At 36.0% G+C, this 25,350-nt stretch overlaps 1 protein-coding gene across 1 annotated transcript in view; it reads left to right on the forward strand.

Moving 5' to 3' along the window:
* LOC148939854 (uncharacterized) overlaps nucleotides 1-25,350 on the forward strand; it is a 450,089-nt gene that overhangs the window by 366,428 nt on the left and 58,311 nt on the right. The window contains exons 12-13 of the mRNA XM_089105986.1: nucleotides 16,833-16,945; nucleotides 23,609-23,784. Coding sequence (XP_088962112.1) covers nucleotides 16,833-16,945; nucleotides 23,609-23,784 — 289 coding nt within the window. The remainder of the gene's footprint in view (nucleotides 1-16,832; nucleotides 16,946-23,608; nucleotides 23,785-25,350) is intronic.

The following is a 25,350-nucleotide window of genomic DNA, read 5'->3' on the forward strand; positions in this document are numbered from 1 at the left end:
AATATCCCGTTTGGGGAGATTAACGTGGTTAAAGTCAATTTTCTTGATTTTCAAGCCAATATATTTCCCTTGCTGTTCAAGCCAAGGGACAGAAAGTTTCCTTTACAGGGGTTTCAGACAAGGCGGTTCTAATGGTGTACTTTTTGTTTTGATCTGACTCCTTTGTTAAGAACTATGGGTTTTTATATTTCTTAACATTGGACGTGATCGTCTCTTACTAGGTTGCTAGCTACCGCTGCAACCCGGATGGAATAATTTATGTCCGTTTTAAGTTTTAATGTCGCTCCTTAATTTCATTAAAAAAATTTTTTTTTTCTTTATTTAATTTCTGAACGTTTTTGAAATAATGCAGCTTTGATTTTGGCTCACCGTACATGAATAATTGAAACGAAACTTGCATATTAATTTTACTTTTTTTTTGGTTCAATGATTTTCTCGTAATTTTGTTCTGACGTAACATACGAATTAACTTACGTAGCCAACTTCTATATTCGTATATTTTTATTACGTAAATTAGAGGTTTCACCCCCCTGCTCAATACCTCGCTCTTTACTAAAGTTCAAATTTTGTTCCAGTTCTTTAAAAATAACCCCTTAATCACAAAGGCCGTTAATTAGAATAAATAGCTCTGATGAAAGTACAAAAAAAACTTTAGCGTAAAGAGCGAGGTAATGACTAGGGGGCAAACCGAATCATATACGTAATAATTTCTGTTCTTTTTAAATTTTGATTTTGCTCCTTACTTTTAGTTGAAAAAATTATTATTTTTATTATTTAGTTTCTGATCGTTTTTTTAAATATTGCTGGGAAATCAGACGCCCCTTCATAGCGATGTCCCTTCCCCCATGAAAAATTCCTCCAAGTAAAGATCCTCTCACGTAACCACCGACCCCCCCCCCCCCAACTACAAGAAAAAAAACATGAAAACTTCTCTATACTTCCTAATAACCAATACTGTATGTAAACATTGGGCAAAGTCCATAGCTTGCAGACCTTCCCCCGAGGACTGTGGGGGAATAAGTCATCCTCAAAGGAATAGTTATTGTATTTTTCGACAAAATAGATATCCCAAAATTTTGATCGGGTGACTTCGGGAAAAAATGAGCGTGAGAGGGGGCCCAGTTGCACTCCATTCTTTTTTGTCACTCAAAACGGGCACTAGAACTTTTGATTTCCGTTCCAATGAGCCCTCCTGCGATATTCTAGGATCACTGGCTCGCTATGATTACCCCTAGGAAAAAAAAACAAAAAATAAACAAACCAATAAACCCGCATCCGTGATGTTTCTTTTGACAAAAAATACTAAATTCCACATTTTTGAAGATATTAGCTTGAAACTCCTATAGTAGGGTTCTCTGAATCTGAAGGTGTGATTTTCACTAAAGTTCTGTGACTTTTGGGGGGGTTTACCTCTTTTTTCAAAAATAAGGCAAATTTTCTTAGGCACGTAACTTTTGATGGGTGTTACTAAACTTGATGAAATTTATATATTTGAAATTAGAATAAAAAACTGATTCTTTTGACGTATCTATTGGTATCAGAATTCCGTTTTTTAGAGTTTTGGTTGCTATTGAGCCGGGTCGCTCCTTACTTACAGTTCGTTACCACGAACTGTTTGATTAGAATAATTGCTTCTTTCCACACTAATAGATGAAGTTGTCAAATAATTGAATGTATATTCTAATCCCCTCGCAGTCTAAAATAGTGGGTCTTTGCATGGGCACCGGCCAGGGGGCCATTCCCCCCTGTAAATTTGGAACTATGAAGTAATTGTAAGGAAATCCAAGGAAAATGAGCAGAATAGGGAAAAACCATGGAAAATATGTGTGTTGTCCCGTTATTGGCTGACTCCCAATAGATTTTGACCCTTAATAAGGAAAGTGTAAGTTCTAATTTGTGACTGAGTGACCCATTCTCAAACAGTTTTCCACAAACACTTTTTCTATATGGTTTGGTTGGATTAAAAAATATATTCTTCATAGTAATGAATGGTAAATAAATAACGATCCTTGTCAATAACGAAAGTATAAGAGCCGAACTATCCATAATAAAAATAAAAGAATCAGCTTTTTATGGTTATCCTAAATATGCATTTGTTTATTAATAATTAGTGTAGGGTAGGTATTAGTACACAAGAAAGTTCGTAAAATTATAGAAAATACAAGGGAAACAACTTAATACGGGGCAATTTTGATAAAAATATGCCGTCAAATTTTGCTTGCATTGCAAGAGTACCCATCAGCTGATATATTAAGCCACTATGATCAGAAATGTTTCCCCTGAACAGAATGCTGGGAATTTCTGTATTTGTTCCCCGAACGGATATATTTTTTGTGTTTTATTATCATTTTTTTTTCAGGAGTAATTGTATTTATCTAGTTGTTACTTTGAAAAAGATTTAATTTTTTACAGTTATGAAGTATAAAGGTGTCAAATTTTCTCCAATTAATGAAACTTTTGCCTCTTAATTTTTTTACAAGGTCTGCTGGTGAAGGACCAACCAGCCAATCAAGTGAATTCTTTCGAATGGTTTTCTAAACCTTAGTTTAGAAAACCTTAGTTAGAAAACCTTAGTTTAGAAAACCTTAGTTAGGTTTTCTAAGCTTAGTCTGTTGCTAAATAAAAGTTCAAATAGGATAAAACCCTTTTAATAGCCAGTGTTTCACAGACAGTGATAGAAATTCACAAAAAACACCAGATATTTCGGTCACATATGCAGTAACCGTCATCAGTAGTAAAAATAAACTGATGACGGTTACTGCATATGTGACCGAAATATCTGTATTTTTTGTAAATGTCAATCACTGTTTGTGAAACACTGTCTATTAAAAGGATTTTATCCCTATTTGAACTTTTATTTATCGTCATGGAAAGGCAGTGGCGTGTCCGAAATTATCTACGTCATATTTAATACAATTAAATAAAAAACAAGTTTTTTTTAACTGAAAGTAAGGAGCGACGTTAAAACTTAAAACGAACAGAAATTATTCCGTATATGAAAGGGGCTGTCCCCTCCTCAACGCCTCGCTCTTTACGCTAAAGTTTTTTATTGTTTAAAAAAATAGAGCTGTGAGAAATTTTAGCGTAAAGAGCGAGGCGTTGAGGAGGGGACAGCCCCTTTCATATACGGATTAATTTTTGTTCGTTTTAAGTTTTAACGCCGCTCCTTACTTCCAGTTAAAAAAACTTGTTTTTTTTATTTAATTTTTGAACGCTTTTGAATCAATGCAGGTTTTAATTTTGGCTCACCGTACATGAATAATTAAAACCAAATTTGCATATTAATTTTATTTTTATTTGGTTAAATGGCTTTCGTAAACGTTGGTTAATTTTATTTACGAAAATGTTTATTAGTAATAAATATACGTAACTTACGAATTAACTATCGAAACGAACTTCTATATTCATATATTTTTAATACGTATATTAGGGGGTTCACCCCTAGTCAATACCCTGCTCTTTAAGCTATAGTTCGAATGTTGTTCCAATTCTTTAAAAATGACCGCTTAATCACAAAGGCCGTTAATTAGAATAAATAGCTCTTACGAAAGTACTAAAAAATTGAATAGGGGGTGAACCCAATCATATATGTAATATTTTCTGTTCGTTTTAAGTTTTGATGTTGCTGCTGTTGCAGTTGAAAAACTTGTTTTTTTATATTTAATTTCTGATTTTTTTTAAATAATGCTGGGAAATCTGGCGTTCCCTTCATAGCAATGTCCCTCTAAATTTTCTCAGGCGCGTAAATTTTGATGGGTAGCACTAAAATTGATGAAATTTATATATTTTAAAATCAGCATTAAAGTCTGATTCTTTTGATGTATCTATTGGTGTCAAAATACCGTTTTCTAGAGTTTCGGTTACCATTGAGCCGGGTCGCTCCTTACTTACAGTTCGTTATCACGAACTGTTTGAAAGGTTTTCAACTAAAGCAAGGAGCAAGTTTAAAATTCAAAACAAAATAAAATTACTCTGTGTATAAGAGGAATTGCCCCTTTTCAACACCTTGCTCATACAACAAAAGTTTTTAGTGCTTTGAAAAATCTTTTTTTTTTTCAGTTCAAAATTTTCTTTAAAAGTTTGAACAAAAGCCAAACTTCACAGTAAAGAATAAGGAGGAGACAACTCCCTTTATACAAAAAATAATCTGTTCAAATAGGTTTCAAATCAGTTCCTTACTTCAGTTGAAAAGCTCCCTTTTTTACTTTCTGTTTGTTTTCCAAATCATACCAAGGCTTATCCCAGATATAATTTGAGGTATCGGTCTTTTGAATCCCTGGTTAATTTCTTTTTAAAATGTGTAAATCAATAATTGTACGTTGATTAGTATCGTCTTACGCTTAAATCTAAAATTTCAATTTTGGATAAAATTTGAATATACTTGAAAAATTGGCTATGAATACCAATTTTGGTAAAAAAAAAGTTCTTGTTAATATTGGTCGAAAAAAATTTTGGAAAAAGAATTTTGGGAAAAAAAGTTCTATTCTTTAGAACTTGTTAAAAGTTCTAAAGAATTTTGGTCGGATGAAAAGGAGCATTATTGTTTGTATGGATGGACCTTTGTTCTTCAAGGAAAGACCTTTGTTCTTCAAGGAAAGACCTTTGTTCTTCGACATAACTGAAGCCATCACTACATCTACAATATCATTTTATTTATCGATAAATGCAGTACATACATTTGTTTAAATACATTGAAGTACTTCATATAAATATAAAAAGAAGAATATTACCGTTTAAAATTGCTGAAAACTAAGTTCCTAGCATTATTGGCCATCCAAAAAAAAATTCATGGCCTGCCTTGCCTTTTCCACCTTTGTGCTGGTAGATACAGGAATGTAGGATTTTAGCTGTATAAAGAAACATTTTAATTAATTACTACTCCCTCCTACCTCATTCAATATTTATCTAGCAGTTTGTCCATTAAAATATACTTTTTTTTAGGAATCCCCCCTACCCCCTACCCTACCCCCACCTAAACAGTGACTCACTCCCCCTCTCATTATAGCTGATACGCAATTACATTCCTCTTTGGGGTAAAGTTGTAGTTTTGGTGCCCTAAAATGGCAGAAAACAAGACTTTCCCTGGCCCTATCTGTATGGCACCTTAAAAAAGAGCTTTAAATTTACATTTGAATGATATCCCTCCCAATTATTTTGGACCTTCAGTTTGATACGATTATCCCTGGGAAAAAACAAAACAAACAAACATGCATCGACGATGTTTCTTCTGAAAAAAAATATGCGAAATTCCACATTTTGAAGATTGGAGCTTGAAACTTCTACGGAGGGTTCTCTGATATGACATTTCTAATAAAAGGGTTTTCAATAAGATCGCTTGCTTTTTGGGGGCTGTTTCCCCCTTTTTTTTTAAACCAAGCAAATTTTCTCCGATTTTTGGTTTTAGCTGGGTAACTGTAAACTGAAAGAATTTTATATATTTAGAATCAGCAAAAAGCCAATAGCCTACTGCCAGTGTAGCAATTGTCACGAGAATTCCATTTTTAGTTTTCGTGAATATTTACCCAAGTCACTCTTTACTTCCAGTTTTTATCACAGACTATTTGATAAGATTCTCTTGTGACGAAATTTTTTTTGAACCTTTTCATTTTATTTAGTTGAATAGGACAATAAAAAGAAAGAGGACAGTTTGACAGCTCGATAGTTAAGGTTAAATCTCGTTTTTCTTTCACTATTCTATTTTTTTTTAATGTTTGAATATATAAGGGTTTTAAGTTGGAGGGTGAAAATTGTCCTGCTATGAAAGAGGTACATTTTACATGATCGTTTTAAGATCAATACGTGGTATCTATGCAGGCAGGATGATTTTTGAGAATCTCTACCCCTTCTGTAAACTATTCGAAGGCTTAGGAATTGCATAAAGACAAATCTACATCTGTTATAATCTACCAAAGCAATACATTTTTCTGTAATTTTGGTTTGACTTTGATTTTCTTTTAAGATTAAATGCATAATAATTAAATATATTATGGATTAAATAAATTAACCCCTTTGCCAGGCAGCACTGTCGTTTAAAAATTACTGTATTTTGTTTCATTTTTCATTTAATCTAATTGCTCTTTTTATTTTAGAGTTTTTTAAAATAAACTTATTCCTACGAAAACTTATCCTGAAACATGTTCCATGTCGCATAACCACCACTGCTATTTTGGCGTCTGCCCCCCCCCCTGGAGAATTCTCTGCTGGTTCCCCAGTCCCTTAGGGTAACCCCTTAGACCCGATTTTATTTCTTGCAATGATGAATAAATTCGGGGTCGATTTATCTGTCGATTCGGTGTCGATTAGAAATTTGTTGATTATTTATAAGCCTTAGAGACATTTTTCAAAAATTTATAGCAGTCCAATAGATTTCCTGGAACAGATATCCTATAAAGTTTTTACTAATCATATAACAGTCAACCTTTAAATGTCAACAGGTTTAGCAATGAATTTCTGTAACTGCTTTTGACTTCCCTTCTTTTACCTGCTAGTCGGTGATCCAGGGACCGTTATCTTTCAAGGGATGGCTCATACTCGCCGAAGTTGGTTTGAGGGTAGATTCTAGGGTAATCGGCGGCACTGATAACGAATATCGAAGTGCACAAATTCGCACGCGTGTATGACATGGTCATTTTCACATATAAAGTCAAATTTGGCTTACAATGACGTCATACTGCTCTTGATTTTTTTTTTTACATTTTTTTTACATTTTTTTTTGTAAAATAAACTGAAAACTTTATAAACTTGACATATTCCGAATTATCAGAACACGTACTTTCACCTGGTGTTTTTAGTTTTTCCCCACAACCTTTATTTGTTTAGTTAACCCCTATTTGATTATGAAAATAAGGGTTTTTAATATACTTTTTCTTAGTTTTTTCGGGTTTTCTGAAATTTTTTTTCCTACATAAATATATTTTTTTATGTTTTATTTAAATTTCGTTTGTCATTACGAGTCAAGCCATGTGTCTCTTTTTAAAAACTTTTAATCTTTGAGCAAGTATTTATTTTTTTTAAATATTGTCATAGCTTTCAGAAATTTGCCTACAATGACCAAGTTTTTTTATTTTTTTCTTAGCTATTAAAAAAATAAAAAGGAATCAAACTGTACATCATTCGAACCGTCAGAATATCTTATAAACGCTGTTAATAAAAGCAAAGTCGAGACTTGAATCTGTAAGAATATATAAGCGTTTGAACAAGAAAATTTCTCCCCACCCCCCTCCAAAAAAGAAAATTTTCTGAATAGTAGCGTCTTACTCGAAATATTTCCAACACAACCTATAATTTGTATCTCACCAAACGATAGATCGCTCTGTTTTGGATCAAATCATGTATTTACATTCTATACAACTAATATTTTTAACCAGGAAAAAAAACTACTGCACATGGAGTAGTAGATACCATCTGGCTTACGTAGGCTCATATAAGAGCCTCAAGGTAGCGAAGCCGTGTGAACGTGTGGTGCAGAGGTGACTAAGGCTGATTTAAAATACTATTTTCTTTAATTCCCAGCATAGCAGGGGCCAATGATCTAATTGGTTGGATCGGGTCAACGGCCACTGAGTAGTAGATGGTAACTGTAATGATCAGCTGAAAGAAAGGTTTAAGCGACTGTATTAGCAGTTTAATATAAAAACAAATAAAAAATCAAATATTTAAAACTGAACATGAAACGGTGGCTCAAATCTGTTTTTCTTCTTCATTTTCGTCTTCTGACTCGTACTGATTTACATCGGAAAGTAGGCATTTTCGGGGGGTCAGCTCCACATTTGCAAGCGCTGTCACAGAGGTGACTAAGGCCTATTTAAGAAACTATTTTCTTTAATTCCCTGCATAGCTGGGGCCAATGATCTAATTGGTTGTATCGGGTCAACGGCCACTGAGTAGTATATGTTAACTTTAATGATCAGCTGAAAGAATGGTTAAAGCGACTGTATTAGCAGTTTAATATAAAAACAAATAAAAAATTAAATATTTAAAACTGAACATGAAACAGTGGCTCAAATCTCTTTTTTCTTCTTCATTTTCGTCTTCTGACTCGTTCTGATTTACATCGGAAAGTAGGCCTGTTGGGGGGGGGGGGGTTAGCTCCACACTTGCAAGCGCTGTCACAGAAAGCTATTTTAGAGCATTTGCAGAGCGAGCCGCACCTCGTTTTGTCACAGTTGCAAAAAGAAAGCGATGCTAGCCCATGTGGCATCGCAAAAACTAGGTTTGGCTTCAGTTCATTATCTTTAATTCTCCAGCCCATATCGGTAGCCTGAGGTAAATCAATACGGGGCTTGTGGCTTTGGATCCAAATCAGTGACTGGAACATGCACCTTTTCAAATGAAGCAGAAACGAGATATCAGTTGGTAGTAAACGCTGCAAATCCTCCAATCTTGGTTACAAATGTGCTCAAATGTCATTCAGACTATTGAAGTTAGTCGCACTTCTGCCATACACTGTAACCACAAGCTGCTTACAGACGTTGACTAAACCATCATTTTGCACAGATGATGGCTTCTCTGCAAGGGCTCGAACTTCATCATCTAAAGACCCCAACAAAGTTTCCAAAGACTTCGCAGCTCGAAAAAAGCGGACCTTTCCAATTCCATACAGAAAGCTTGTGGTGTCACATCCACTCAAGCTGTAGACAAGCGGCAAGGCGTTGCAAAATGTTACTCCTAGTTTTTGTGCTGCCGTATAAATAGGTATGCAGTAGGACGGAAACTTAACCCGGAGCTGCTTGAGGCTGAGACTAGCAAGATACTGGAAGTATTATGCAGCTAGTAAGACGATATCAGTATCGTTGGCTTGTATTATCAAAAGTGTGCTCTTTCGTCTTGCGGCAACTGCTCTGTGGTATAGCACCCGAGCGTCTGTTTCCTCATGGCCAGAACAGAGATCGTCATCAACGGAGCTTCTATGAGGCGAAACGGTAACAGCTCTATGTCGACTCTCGAAACCTCCAGCAAGATGAACCATCTGATGGGTCGAAATTTTGAACTCTCAGACCTCAAAAAGAACTTTCAAGAGTTGACCTTTGGCTGAGCGACTACTGAGAATCCCGTCCCAGAGTGTTGCAACTTTGCTGGAGGAAGTGAACGGGCTAGAAAAATTTCCTCTAGGATCTTCTCTTCTTTCTCGACAGCCAGATACTTCTTTGAGGTTGAACGAGTAGTCATCATAGGTGCTATTGTCAATGAGACCGTCATACCTGTCACCAACCAGATGGATAGACTGGCAAGCTTCGGATATGTTCCTAAGAATCTCATTGTAAACTCTTATTCCAAAATCTGCTAGCGTCTCATTTTGTTCTGGTCGATAACACCTTATGACACTCATGACCTCAACTATATAATCAGATCGTGGAGAGTCTTTAAAAGCGTATGTGGAATCATTTTTGGCCATGACTGCAAGCCAAACTGTTACAGAATGTAGTTCAAGGCTGTTGCCTTTGCACCAGTATCTAGCTGAGGCTCCCTACGACTTGATGATAATGCTGCAAATGAGGCCGGATATGGCTGTAACTCGTACTTCAGCAGCTCACAGAGGAACGAAGTTTGTGTTGAATTTGCAAGGTGCACAGCTCGTTTAAGCAGCTCAGTTTACCCAAAATATTTTTTTTGTGGCTGTTTCTTTTTTCCTTTTTTGGCGCTAAAGTTTGAACTATGCCAACTTTTACTTTCGTGGATGTCCCTTCGCGATGTGTGCTCATGGCTTAGAAGCCAATGTCTTGGAAGTTCAGCAGACTATTTGCTACGGATTCTGGGGCTCTATACCCTGTCATAAAGTTGTACAGCACTGTTCTAGTCGTCTAGAATAGGTTTCCTGACAACTCTACCAAGTCCATAACCCGATATCTGCCTTTTATTGTCAGATTCGTAAACGCAGTGGTATCTTCATGATGCTTCATTGCCTCATAATCTGTATTCAGGTTGGCTTTCAGCGTTCAGGTGACTGCTGTGAGAAAGGAGAGAGTAACCAGATATCGATTTTTGGCATTTTCATTCATTGTCGCACCAACGATACCAGAAACTCCTCAATGACTTTTGATGTCCTGATTCCCCGTTGACTTTAAAGCCATATCGCATGCAATGCTGCAAAACGGCTTGTTTGTTTTCCTAACAATACAATTGCCACTTACAAACTCTCTGTGAACTTCTGGTGCTTTTTCAGGTGGGCGTAGCATTTCTCCTAGGTAGTTAAGCGCAGCTACGGCGTATTTATGGTTTCCAGATATGAAACAAAATCGGAATCATTTCTTCTGTGGCGTTTAACTGTGATCCCCAGTCCGCAGCTCTCTCAGCATAAAGATAGTCGTTTCCGGTACGGGTAAGATCTAAATAGTTGATGCAGAGGCTAGGATTCCTTATGGTAGATCTGGACTCGTTCTACTACGAGAAAAGCGGAGCGATGCAGTCCAACGCATCTCCGATCTGTTTCCGATCATCTCCGATCAGAACTAGTTGTACCAAGATGGTGTACCTCACGCAAGACAACTGACACCCCCTAAAATCGTTGTTGCCGGAATCATTACCCTAGCTAGATCAGGTAAATACCCTAAATTCTTTCCTTTTATATCGTAGTTTTCAGTACTTTATGCAATAGTTAGTGATCCAAGGCTTGCTATCATTCAAAAAAGGGAGGGGGTGGCTCACATCATCCGCAGATGGTTTTGGTACGGGTTCCGGGGTAATCTAAGGTGCTTAAAACAAACATCGGGGTAGACATGCTCGCACTAATGTAGAAATTGACGATTTTATCCTATAAAGGAGATATTAGCCTTTTATGGCTAAGTACTTTATGCAACGAAAACCCGATTGTAAGATGCTTGGCTTTTTTTACTGCTGTGGAAACCAAATTCACGCATCACAGAACGAGGCATCTATTGTTTTTTTTCCTGGTTAAAAATATCAGTTGTATATAATGTAAATACATAATTTGATTCAGAAAAGAGCGATATATCGTTTGGTAAGATAAAAATTATAGATTGTATTGAATATATTTCGAGTAAAACGCCACTATTAAGAAAATTTTCTTTTTTTTTGGGGGGGGGGGGGATTTTCTTGTTCAAACGCTTATATATTCTTGCAGATTCAAGTCTCGACTTTCTTTTTATTTACAACGTGTGAAGGACATTCGGGCGATTTGAATGACGTGCAGTTTGATTCGTTTTCCTTTTTTTATCAGCTAAAAAAAAAAAAAAAAAAAAAAATCTGGTCATTGTAGGCTAATTTCTGAAAGCTATGACGTTATTTTAAAAAAATGAATAGTTACTCAAGAATTAAGATTTGTTGAAAAAGAGGCACACATTTTGACTTGTAATGACAAGTAGAATTTAAATAAAGCATAATACAATATACTTATGCAGGCAAAAATTCAGAAAATAAACAAAAAAACTAAGAATAAGTCTTAGAAAATTGTTTTCAAGATTGAATAGGGGTTAACTAAAGAAATAAAGGTTCTGGGGAAAAACTAAAAATACTGCGTGAAATTGTCCACTCTTAGAATTCAGAATATGTCAAGTTTATAAAGTTTTCAGTTTATTTTACTGTGTAAAAAAAATCAAGAGTGGTATGACGTCGTTATAGGCCAAATTTGACTTTATAAGCTAAAATGACCATGTTCTACACACGTGCGAACTTTTGCACCCCGATATTGGTATCAGCACCCCCGATTGCCCTACATTCCAGCCTTGAACGATAGCGAGCCTTGGATCACTGACTATGCCCAACCCCTTTAAATGCCAGTTAGAATTATGGAATTATTCGTACCACTTCAAGCGATGGGATTGTTAATACAGTAATATTTATAGAAGATCTTTAGCAAAGGTCTCATCCTTGTATGGTATACCAACAAATACATTAATGTGATTAGTGCAATGTACGAGTATAACACTGCTGCGGTTAAGGTACGAAATGAAGTTAGCAGCTGGTTTCGTTTTAAATTAGGAGTTAAGCAGGGTTGTGTTCTATCCCCTTTTATATGGATCATTTTGATGGGCTTCGTCTTAGGGAGCACAGGAAAGACAATGGAGGAACACGGAATCAAATAGGGAGGAAATACTTTCCTGAATTTCGATTATGTTGATGATTTAAGCATCCTAGATGAAGGTTTGAGCAAAATGAATGAACTTTTAGAGGTTTTGCGAGTTGAAGTCCCTAAGGCCAGGAATAAGTGATGGTGAAAAGTTGATATTGGATAACGAAAAGTTTGATCAGGTGGACAGCTTCATTTACCTTTTTATTATTAGTAGTAAAGACGGTGGGAGCAGTGAAGATGTTAAAATTAGAATACCCAAGGCTCTGAGTATTTTTTAACAGCTTAGAAGAATAGGAAAATAAGTCTGCAAACCAAGATTCGAATAATGAAAGCTACAATGATGCCAGCGGTCAAATATAGTTTTGAAGCATGGGCGCTCCGAAAAGCGGATGACGATTTGCTTGATGTTTTATAGAGAAGTTGCATACCAATTGTTCTTGGTACCTGTCTGACTGACCGTATTTCGAACAGTAGGCTGGACAAAAACTGCGGATCAATCCTGCCTTCTAGGGCTATAATGAGAGAAAGGTTGAGATGGCTAGGGCACGTTTTGTGTATGAAGGATGACAGATTGGCGAAGATGGTCCTTTTCGGTCAACTGCCTAGGGGTAAACGGAAAACAGGTCCCCCGCGGTTAGGGTGGGAGGATGTCATAAAGAAAGATTCAAGGGAAATGGGAACTTCCTAGCATGGGCGCTCCGAAAAGCGGATGACGATTTGCTTGATGTTTTATAGAGAAGTTGCATACGAATTGTTCTTGGTACCTGTCTGACTGACCGTATTTCGAACAGTAGACTGGACAAAAACTGCGGATCAATCCTGCCTTCTAGGGCTATAATGAGAGAAAGGTTGAGATGGCTAGGGCACGTTTTGTGGATGAAGGATGACAGATTGGCGAAGATGGTCCTTTTCGGTCAACCGCCTAGGGCTAAACGGAAAACAGGTCCCCCGCGGTTAGGGTGGGAGGATGTCACAAAGAAAGATTCAAGGGAAATGGGAACTTCCTTAGAGGGTGTAAAGAGGAAGGCTTTGAATAGATTGGGATGGAGGAGGAGCGTGCGTAGCTTTGTTGGCCTCAGGTGGCATGGTGCTGCGGTGGGTTGTTAAAAGTAGTAGTAGTTACTACTGATTTGAGTCTTTATGGGAATTCGATACCTTAAAAGATCACTATATATTTTCACTGTATATTTTCACTATATATCATCACTATAGATTCACTATATATTTTCCATTATAAATTTTTTTAGTTTGTTTGGCCAAGTATTTAGGACAGATTGGACAGTCTTGCCATTACTTGAAGAGCTTTGGTAAGAGATCCGAATAAATGACAGAACACTAAAAGCCGACAGAAAACCTACAGAAAAGCTTATTTTAGTAAAACCGTTTAATTTCGCCCGTTTTGTGCCATAGGTATAGATATTAAATTTTTTTGAAATTTACATCAATAGAAGGTGCGAATTATTCTTTTTGGATTAAATGGAGGTGAATCTTTATTTTGAAGTTCAGGAAAGGGCAGTCCCTAAAAAGGGTCTAGCATACCTGCTAAAAGAGCTAAAAGTTTGCTCGAAGAAAATATTGTTTGACCAATTTGACAGCTTCAAAAGTTTAGGTGATGCTACCCGCTTTGTTTCAAAACCTTGCCGACAAAGGGGAGATACAATTTCAATGTCATTTCAATCAAATCTCGTAGTCAAACTAAAAAGTTCTCAATAGCTTTCAATGATGGCTAGTCCCCTAGAAGAATTTACTAATGAACCCTTTATCTTTGAGACGTTCATTTGACCTTGAGACTAAAAAAAAATTAAGATTTCAAATCCATTAATGCAAAAACAAACTCGGGCTTTCAATCTTTTCAGCACAGTTCATATAATTATCCAGTATGATCATTCCCTATCTCACCCATTATAAAAACCCGGACCGGGGTGCGAGTGCTCCAGAGAACGTAGAAACATAAGCGGCTTCAGACAAGTCAGACGCGAAACAATCGGAAACAAGTGGAAACCCGCTATTAATAACTGCACGAAGAAAGTGGGAGGAGCTTTTTGTTCGCACCGAGAACAAAGACCAGAAATGATCTGCGATAAGCTTACTGGATAATTATATGAACTGTGCTTTTCAGGTTCGAGTTTTTGTTTGAAAGATAATTTGGTACTCCTGTACTAAACGAAATCTTTTATATAATGCTAGTTTGGTTAATGCTAATGAAATAAAATAAAATAGGATGAATCTATAATAGTTTAGAAACAAAGTTGGGCTATATTTTTGCACATTAGTGTGGGGGGGTATTGGGCAAAGCATAGCATATATTATTGCATAACTTAACCTAACCTAGGTACCTTTCCCCTCCTAAACCCCAAAAAACAAGAGTTTAAATATCATATTCGCAATAAAAACTACGCTATACATTGTATTACTCTATAGCGGTGTCTTGAATTATCCCGTCAAAAACGGGTTTTTCGTGACTGGTTTCCATTGCAGTATATAAAAGAGTCCGTTTAGTACAGGAGTACCGATAATTTTTACTCGAGTTTCCAAACCTTATAAAGACTTCGAACAGTCAATACCAGATTTAGGACGAAACTTTGCTCACCTCCCCCCTCTTATGGCATATTCTAATTGATGAAAATTTGAAAAAAAAACTTAACTAAAACTTAAAATGGGTTGTTAAAAAAAAAGTTAAAAGAGCAACATTATAGTTATTCTCTAGTATATTACAATGACAAAATATTTACTTCATTACGTTAAGAAAATCTAAAAAAATTTTTGGATGTTGATAGTCACTCCCAGTTTAACTGTATCCCAGTTAAACTCGAAGGAGTCCTCATACTCCCCAAAAGTTAAAAAAATCAATTTTTTTTCTTATAGTTTTGTCGTTTTGAAATATGAACAAAGTGATAATGAGAAATAAGTCCAAAAAACGATTTCAACTAACGAAATCAGCAAACAGGGGTATGTAGCCTAAAGATACATATATGCATTTTGAGTAGGGGGAGTGGGGGACTGGAATGAGGTTAAGATGAACACAACTTTATTTGTTAAGCTGAGTCTTTTTTTATAAAAATTTTCATTCACCTATCAAAAAATTGAAAAAATAATAGAATGTCTTCGTAAATTCTCTGACACCGACGCTGGTAACCTGTGAAAGTAACGCGATTTGCGGTGCCGTGGTCAACTCCGACGTGCTACGGATTCTTTGATTTCTTCCTTTTCTGATTCATGCTATGGGCTTGCGCAAGCTATAACCGCTGTGGGTCCGACATGTGCACTACCTGCGGAGGAGTAAGGGCCACACTAGTTAGTCCACAATGCCATGACCCATGCCACCAACAAATAATATAAATGTATCTTTGGAGGGGGTGGGCTCTCCAGTGGATATTACAACGACGGTAGCTCTAAATGCTCTCTTCCCAACTGAATCAGTGTTCGGGAAAACAATCAATAACAATTGCAGAACACTCAAGTTACTTTTATTTACCAATATCAAATCCAATATTATCTATCTCGAATCCAAGCATGATCTCTACCGACGAACTCTAAACAGGAACTAACTAATTAAACGCATATCCACGAAAAAGGTTAGTTTACCTCTTTCCCCCTCGCGTGACAACGTGGGCCAATCAAGGCCAATGGAGTCGAAAATTGAAATAATATCCATAATATAAATATCCTATAATAAATATCCTTATATAATATAAATATCTATAATAAATATCCATAAATTATAAATCATTCGGATGATTTAACTAGCCTGTGAGAGGATTAAAATAGAACCTCAATACAAACCAATTCTCCTCTGGCGAAACCCCTTTCTGCCTTTAAACCCCCATTGAAAACAAGGTAGCCTCTACAAGAGTTTAGCGTGCAAATAAAAAATTATATTATTGGTAAATCTCTGTACAAGAGAAAAGGGACATTTATCTGATAATAGGGGGCAGATGCCCCAACATTCTTATATATCATTCTTAACCTACAAATCTGTCAGGATAAAGAAAAAAAGCTTCCACTAGGTTTAAGCCTGACCCCCGTGGGATCCAGACCTGTTATTTTTCCTCCTGCAATCCACTATATATGTGGTTGTCAATTGTGTCAAGTGCAGGGGGGCTGGGCGCCCCTCATTGGTTTCAGGTAAAAATCAGTCGGTAAAAAATTTTACTGGCTCAAATGTCTTTTTAATGGGAGAAATATGTAAATAGAAATATATGACACAGAATCAAGGAAAACGATCTGTTGTATTCGGTGGCAAAACAAATAATTGATTAATTTTAAAAACAATACCGCCCAAATTAGTTAGTAAAAATGACTACTCAGTCGGTACAATCCATTCTTCCTACCCTCCCCCCCCCCGCACACACACAAGTTTCGGCTAGTGACGCCTGTGTTTGTTTGTATATCAAAGGGTATAATTAGAAACTTCATTTGATACTTTTTTAGTAATAAGTAAATTATATTTATAGTAATAACATATTTTTGGTCAATCCTGTAAAATTCGGAAAACCATTAGCATCAAGTTTGACAACGATAACTGAAATGGAATATTCTCTTCTTATATTTTAAATGAAATATGTTATAACCATAATCAAGTGCAATATCATCCTTTCATCCCAATGTTAGAAAATACTAAACTCTAAGGCACCCTCCTAAATTCTGAATGAAGAATTCTAAGGACTCTATTGAGCCTTGCTAATATTGCACTGAAAATTCTGAATTCAAAAGGTCAAGAAATTTAACATTGCTAGAACTTTGTTAGAAACGTGTTCCATTTCTTAACTATTTGAGAAGTTAATATTATCAAGTTTATTTTCAGGTTTAGAAGTCCTTTGATCTATAAATCGAGAGGCAATGGAATGGCTTTGCGTTTTAAATTAGATCCTGCAGATGGAGACCATATTTTGGAGGGGGCATTTGCATTTGAAGAAGGTAAATCTTATTGCTCTAAATTCATGAATGTTAACAGGATTAACATATATACATTTCTTGGCAAAGGTGGATATTATGCCGCTCTCTTTTAAAAGAACATGTCTTATGTATATAATTCATAACTGTCTGTTGCTCTAGAGAAAACATGTTTAAATGAAACTCATTTATTCCGTATATGAAAGGGGCTGTCCCCTCCTCAACGCCTCGCTCTTTACGCTAAAGTTTTTCATTGTTTTAAAAAATAAAGTTGTGAGACACAGTCAAACTTTAGCGTAAAGAGCAAAGCGTGGAGGAGACAGCCCCTTTCATATACGGAATAATTTCTTTTCGTTTTAAGTTTTAATGTCACTCCTTACTTTCAGGGAGAAAAACTTGTTTTTTTTATTTAATTTTTGAACGTTTTTGAATTAATACAGGTTGTAATTTTGGCTCACCGTACATGAATAATTAAAAAAATGTGCATATTAATTTTACTGTAATCTGGTTAAATGGCTTTCTCAAAAGTTGTTTAATTTTATTTATGAACATTTTAATTAGTAATAAATATACGTAACTTACGAATTAACTTACTTAATGAACTTCTATATTCATATATTTTTAATACATATATTACGGGGTTTTCCTCTAGTCAATACCTTGCTCTTTACGCTAAAGTTCGAATTTTGTTCCAAATCTTTAAAAATGACCCATCAATCACAAAGGCCGTTAATCATAGGCAGCGCGCTATCGCTGCCTAAGTAAAGAACGATGTGGGCACAATGTATTTTTTTTTGGGTGGGGGGGGGTTTCTCCATACCTTGGCATTTCGTATCGAAAGAGTTGTCGTATAAAATTCGAAAGGGGCTCATTCGATTGGAAATTGGAGTAACTAGTGCCCTTTTTAATAGTCGAGAGTGATTGGAGGGCAACCAACCCCCCCCCCCCATGACCATCATTCCCCCGAAAATATCTAATCAAAATTTTGAGATAGTCATTTTGTTCAGGGTAGTTGATTTTCAGATAGAAAATATGTTTTTGAGGAGGACACTCCCCCACAACCCTCAGGGCACGGGTTTAGAGTTAAGCCCTGGGGACATATAAGGTTTTTATAGTAGGCGTTGTCGTAGAAACTTCAAAACAGACTCATTCGATTGGAAATTCAAAGGGCTAGTACCCTTTTTAATAGTCAAAAGTGATTGGAGGGCAACTAGTCCCCCCCCCGCCCATCATTCCCTCAAACACATACAATCAAAATTTTGAGATAGCCATTTTGTTAAGTGTAGTTGATTTCCAGATAGAAAATATGTTTTTGAGGAGGACACTCCCCCAAAACCCTCATGGCAAGGGTTTTAAGTTATACCCTGGGGCCGTATAAGGTTTTTATAGAAGGCGTTGTCGTAGAAACTTCGAAAAATGCTCATTCGATTGGAAATTCAAAGAGCTAGTGCCTTTTTTAATAGTCAAAAGTGATTGGAGGGCAACTAACCCCCTACCCACGCCCATCATTTCCCCAAATACATCCAATAAAATTTTGAGGTTGCCATTTTGTTCAGCGTAGTTGATTTCCAGATAGAAAATATGTTTTTGAGGAGGACACTCCCCCACAGACCTATGGGCAAGGGTTTTAAGTTACGCCCTGGGGCCAAATAAGGTTTTTATACAATGCGTGGTCGTATAAACTTCAAAAAAAAACTCATTCGATTTGAAATTCAAAGGGCTAGTGCCCTTTTTAATAGTCAACAGTGATTGGAGGGCAACACGCCCCCCCCCCCCTAACCCATCATTCCCCCAAACACATCCAATAAAAATTTTGAGATAGCCATTTTGTTCAGCGTAGTTGATTTCCAGATAGAAAACATATTTTTGAGGAGGAAAATCCCTAACAACCCTCGGGGCAAGGATTATAAGTTATGCCCTGGGGGCATATAAGATTTTTATTGAAATCTTTGTCGTAAAAACTTGAAAAAGGGCTCATTCGGTTTGAAATTCAAAGGGCTAGTACCCTTTTTAATAGTCAAAAGTAATTTGAGGGCAACTAAACCCCCGGTCACGCCCACCTTTTCCCCAAACACATCCAATCAAAATTTTTTGATAGCCATTTTATTCAACGTAGTTAAAAGTTTTTGAAACTAGGTCTTTAAGGATGACAAACCCTCCCACCACAGCCCTTAGGGCAAGGGTTGTAAGTTATGCCGTGGGGGCATATAAAGTTTTTATTGAAAGCGTTGTCGTAGAAACTTCAAAAGGACTCATTCAATTGGAAATTGAATGAACCATTGGATAGCGACTAACGCCCCTCTCACGCCCACCATTTTCCGAAACACATCGAATTAAAATTTTGAGATATTCATTTTCTTCAACGTTGTTCAAAGTTCTGGAAATTGGGTCTTTTAGGATGATAACCCCCTCAGAACAAGGGTTGTAAGTTATGCCCTGGGGCATATAAAGTTTTAATTGAAAGCGCTGTCGTAGAAACTTCAAAAGACCTCATTGAAGTGGAAATTGAAAGGGCTAGTGCCTTTTTTAATAGTTGAAAGTGATTGGATAGCGACTAACGCCCCTCTAACGGCCACCATTTTCCAAAACACATCCAATCAAAATCTTGAGATATCCATTTTATTCAACGTAGTTGAACGTTCTGGAAAATAGGTCTTTTAGGATGATAGCCCCCTCAGAGCCCTCGGTGCAAGGGTTGTAAGTTATACCCTGGGGGCATATAAGGTTTATATAGAAAGTTGTTGCATAAATCATAGGCTGCGCGATCGCGCTGCCTAAGTAAAGAACGAGGACACTCGACAACGAGACAAGAAACGGGGACTAAGTAAATAAATAGTCGAAAGTGATTAGATAGTCGAAAGTGATTAGAAGGCAACTAACCTGCCTCTCACGCCCACCTTTTCCCCAAACACATCTAATGAAAACTTTGAGATAGCCATTTTATTCAACGTATTTTTAAATTCTGGAAATTAGGACTTTGAGGCTGACAACCCTCCCCCCGCAGCCCTTAGGGCAAGGGTTTGAAATTATGCCCAGGGGGTATATAAGGTTTTTATATAACGCGTTGTCGTAGAAACTTCAAAAAGGGTTCATGCGATTGTAAATTGAAATGGCTAGTGCCCTTTTTAATAGTCGAAAGTGATTGAAAAGTAACTAACACCCCTTACACGCCCACCATTTCCCCAAACACATCCAATAAAGATTTTGAGATTACCATTTTGTTCCACTCAGTTCAAAGTTCAGGAAATTACACCTTTGAGCAGGACACCCCCTCACAATCTTCAGGGCAAGGGTTATAAGTTATGCCCTGGGGTCAAATAAGGTTTTTATTGAAAAATTTGTCGTAGAAACTTGAAAAAGGGCTCATTCGATTGGAAATTCAAAGGGCTAGTGCCCTTTTTAATTGTTGAAAGTGATTTGAGGGCAATTAACCCCCCTCTCATGCCCGTCGTTTCTCCAAACGCATACAATCAATATTTTAGATAGCCATTCTATTCAACGTAGTTTAAAGTTTTGGAAATTAAGTCTTTAAGGAAGACAACCCCTCCCCACAGCCTTCAGGGCAAGGGTTGTAAGTTATGCCCTGGGGCCGTATAATACTTTTATTGAAAGCGTAGAAACTTCAAAAGGGCTCATTCAATTGGAAATTGAAAGGGCTAGTGCCTTTTTTATTAATAGTTGAAAGTGATTGGAGAGCGACTAACGGCCCTATTCACGCCCACCATTTTCTCAAACACATCCAATCAAAATTTTGAGATATGCATGTTGTTCAACGTAGTTGAAAGTTCTTGAAATTAGGTTTTTTAGGATGATAACCCCCTCAGAGCCTTCAGTGCAAGAGTTGTTAGTTATGCCCTGGGGGCGTATAAGGTTTATATAGAAAGTTGTTATAGAAATTTCAAAAAGGGCTCATTTGATTGGAAATTGAAAATGCCCTTTTTAACAGGCAAAAGTGAGTGGAGAGTAATTATGCCCACCATTTCTCCAAAAACATTCAATCAGAGTTTAGAGACAGCCATTTTGTTCAACGTAGTTGAAAGTTCTAGAAATTATGTATTTAAGGATGACAAACTCCCCAGAGCCCCAAGGGCAAAGGTTGTAAGTTCTGCCCTGGGGGCATATAAGGTTTTTATAGATTGATCTTTAGTAAAACTTCAAAAGGGGCTCATTCAATTCGAAATTGAGAGGGCTACGGCCCTTTTGTAATAGTTGAAAGTGATTGGAGGGTAACTAACCCCCCTCTCACGCCCACCATTCCTCCAAACACATCCGATCAAAATTTTCAGATAGCCATTTGTTCAACGTAGTAGAAAGTTCTTAAAATTAGGTTTTTGAGAATGACACCCCCCAGCACTCTGGGCAAAGGTTGTAAGCTATGCCCAGGGGGCATATAAGATTTGTATTTAAAGTTTTGTCGTATAAACATCAAAATGCCTCATTTGACTGGAAATTGAAAGGGCTAAGGTCATTTTTGATAGTTTAAAGTAATTGGAGAGCGACTACCGCGCCTCTCACGCCCACCATTTCCCCAAACACATCCAATCAAAATTTTGAGATAGCCATTTTGTTTAACGTAGTTGAAAGTTCTAGAAATTCGGTCTTTGAGTATGACAAGCACCCTGACAGACCTTAGGGTTATGGTTGTAATTTATGCCCTAGGGGCATACAAGGTGTTTATAGAAAGCGTTGTCGTTTCGAAAAGGGCTCATTCGAATGGAAATCGAAAGGCCTAGTGCCCTTTTTAATAGTCGAAAGTGATTGGAAGGCTTGACATTTTTATTGTAAAGATCGAAGTGGATATAATGTATTATTTTTTGTTGTTGTTGTTTAGACCAGGGCACTTTGTAACGAAGGAGTTGTCGTGGGAACTTCGAAAAGGGCTCATTCGATTGAAAATAGAAAGGGCTGATTCCCTTTTTAATAGTCAAAAGTGATTTGAGGGTAATTAATCCCCCTTCCACTCCCATCCTCCCACGCCAACCCTCCCATTTCTGCTCTTAAAATTTAACCAAATCACAATAGCGTAAGTGTATCCAAGCTATCAAAGAAAGTAAACAGATTTTTTTACGAATGGTACCAAGTTTTCCATTTCAGGTCAACTAGATGAGGCATGAAGCTAAATTAAAAAATACTATTTGTGTCCAGATTTTTAAAAAGATGTACGTTGTTAAATTGCTGAAAATTTTTCTCCAGCATACAAATTGCAGGCCAAACTATAAAATCTTAAAAAACGAAAAGATTTGAAGTATTATTTTCTTTTTCCCTGAAGAGACTACGTCAATATAAAACGAACAGAAATTAATTAAAAAAAAACTTTTACCACAAAATAAGTTATTCAAAGAAAAGTAAAGAACTACATTAAACAAAATATGATCAAAAATAAAATAACTTACCAAGCGTGAAACTACCACAAATCAGCATCGATAAATAAATGAAATCCAAAACGAACAAAAATTACAATAGTTAACCGAGTCAAACTCAAAACGAGCAGAATCCCCTGGGAAAAATTTAATTTTAAAGAATTTTTTAAAGGAAATGTCCATTCTCGTTTTCAATTTGTTCAGAAAGTTTCTTTTGCAAACTGTTTCCTGTATCAATTTTTAGTTTACAAAAATAGCTGGAAACTAGATTTATGAATTTTAAAATTCTATTTTTACAAAGAAACCTGCGTATAATCTGGTAAATAAGGTAAATCTGGTAAATCTGGTAAATAAGCATTAAAAGCTCCTTTTGAGCTTTATTTCCCCTCCCATTTACAATTAATTTTGTTTAACATAACGTCTTTTAAATTTCCGAGCCTGATCGACTAAGAACACTAGGCAGTCATATGAATATTCTATAAGAATTAAAATATATACAAAATGGTAATAATTCCCTTGGCATGGTCAAACCACAAAATTAGCGAAAAGCTTAAGCGGCTTTGCACTACGCACGTAATTTCCTATGCTTAGTGGTTATGTCACGTTAAGTATCACCTGTCTTACTTGAATACGACATTTCATGATAGGCTAACGTATAAATTGGTAAAACTATTATAATCATTGTTTAAGATTATTGGAAACTGTTTGATATATTATTTTCTGGTTACAAAAATAGCTATAAATTAAAACTATTGAATATTAAAATTGTGGAATGGAGATGGACATTCAAAATCTGGTTAAGCATGAATGGCTTTCTCAAAAATGCTTGCTAATTTATTTTCAGAGTCTATAAATTGTTATTCAAGACATTTCGCTTTGTTGCTGCTATATTGACCTTTCCATAATGTAGAATAAGCTTCAGCTTAAAGTAAAATTTGTAGTCGAGCTCGAGACTAGTAGACACTATAACGTAATTTCACCTAGCGTAACGTAAAGCTTTAAATCAAGCTAGTGTGAAATGATCTACGGCGTAGTGTGAAAGCCCATTATACCTGTTCAGTCCAGAGACTCATGCATTCATAAGAAATTTTCCTAAGAACATTGTTAAGCATTGAAAAATGATAAAAATTTATGCCATAGAACACTGCCTAAATACTTTCCTCCGAAGCTGATTTGATCAAGTCAATTTTGAACAATACTTAAGGATGTCCTCCAGCGCCAAGCATAATATAACACCATGATTATTTTCATCAATTTATTTCATCATTATTATCATTATTTTCATCAATTGAAAAGTTTGTATTTTTAAGTTTTAATTCGTTTCTAGCGGCAGTTACCAGTAGTATTTTTGACAATATCTTCTATAAGCAGAAAATTCAAAAGTTGGGCGACGAAGGAGTCCTTTTACCTTTTACGTTGTCAGCTGTTGACTGGAATGTGTGTTCTTCCATCAAACATGTCACGACTCTGAAACCGAACAGTTCTCAGAAAATCGTTATCGAGGTATGTATAAGCAATAATAATCAAATTTAACTATAGCATACTATTTGACCATCCAATGAAAAACAAATAAGTTTTTTAGTTTTTAATTAATTGGTAACATCAATGTTGCGCCACCAAAAAATGGTAAACACTTATGTTTTAAATTTATAGAGATGCGGAAATAATACACTCATTGAATCGTAGCACCAAAATTTAACAATAATGCGTCATTTGGCCACCAGGATAGCGAATTAATAAGATTGTCTGCTTTCGATTTCATCAAGTAAAATCAATGTTGTGCCGCGTAAGGGTCCAGCGTGGTAACCTATTAATTTACAGAAAAGCTGGAAATTTAGCTTTCTATATCGTTATTAAGGCACATAAATATTAGTAGTAAGAAAACTTAGAAAAATGAACCATCTAGCCACCAAAATATGAATAAATCATATTTACTAGTTTTGACCTAATCAAGTAGCATCCTGTAACACCTTAAAGGTGGTGAATTTTACTTTATGAATTTGTAAGAAAGCACGAAATAAGGCCTTCTTTATCGGTATTGAAGTATGTGTAATATTAATAATAATAATAATACTGTTTATGACCAATGTATTTGACCATTTGGCGATTCCCGATAAAATTGATTTTTCTCAGTTTTGAGTTAATCGAGTTTGTACAATGTTTATATTCTTTATATATATATATTTTTTTTAATTTTGGGAGTATTGTATAATATTATATAAGATTTAAGGTGTTGACAGCACACTTTGTAAAAAAATCAAAAAAAAAGAACTTTTAAATAATCGTGTTGCTAAAACATATTATATTTTGTCATTTTTGTCATGACCAGAGAATCATTAGCACTTTACTGAAGAAAATTTTATTTCAAGCTGCATGATTTTTTATTGTCATAAAATCAACAACAAAAAGAATTAAATCGCCATGCTAGTCAGGATTATTGGAAGATACCAATGATTACAGATTGAGGTTCTAACATATGTTAATATTTATTCCTGGAACTCTCACCAGTTTTGGATTTATGAACGTTATAAAAGTGAAAAAGGCTAAAAAGTATTTAGTTTTCAGTCCAAGGCCGTATCCAGATGGGGGTATGGGGTTTAAAACGCCACCCTCGAAATGTTTGTCTGGCTCGTAAAAACGTAACAACAATGGATATAAACAAATTTTTTATGCGGCTTCTTATGTTTTTTGTGTAAAAACCCACCCTGTAGACAAAGTCCTTGTGTAAAACATCCCCAAAAAAAATCCTGGATATGGCCCTGTTTAAGTCTTTAGATTTGTATTTTGATTTATCTCAACATGAACTGAAAGCTTTAAGTTAGTGTCCTTAACTGATCTTTGAGCATTGCAGCTTCGTCATTTTAATAACACTGATACAAATAGTGTCTTTTGATTTAGATAGAAATCCACTCGGCATATCCTAAACGCTTCAACTAAATACCCTTAGCCGTTCCTGATATATTCCAGACCTGCCCTTGGACTACTTGGTTGCATCTCCTTGACTAACAGAGAGTTCAGCTCCCTTCTGAAATTTACACCGTCATTAGAATTTCAACTTACATTGAGACA

Source organism: Artemia sp. Qi Xiang Cuo, chromosome 20 (genome assembly GCF_049724085.1).
Source record: "Artemia sp. Qi Xiang Cuo chromosome 20, ASM4972408v1, whole genome shotgun sequence".
In the NCBI taxonomy this organism is placed as follows: Eukaryota; Metazoa; Arthropoda; class Branchiopoda; order Anostraca; family Artemiidae; genus Artemia; species Artemia sp. Qi Xiang Cuo.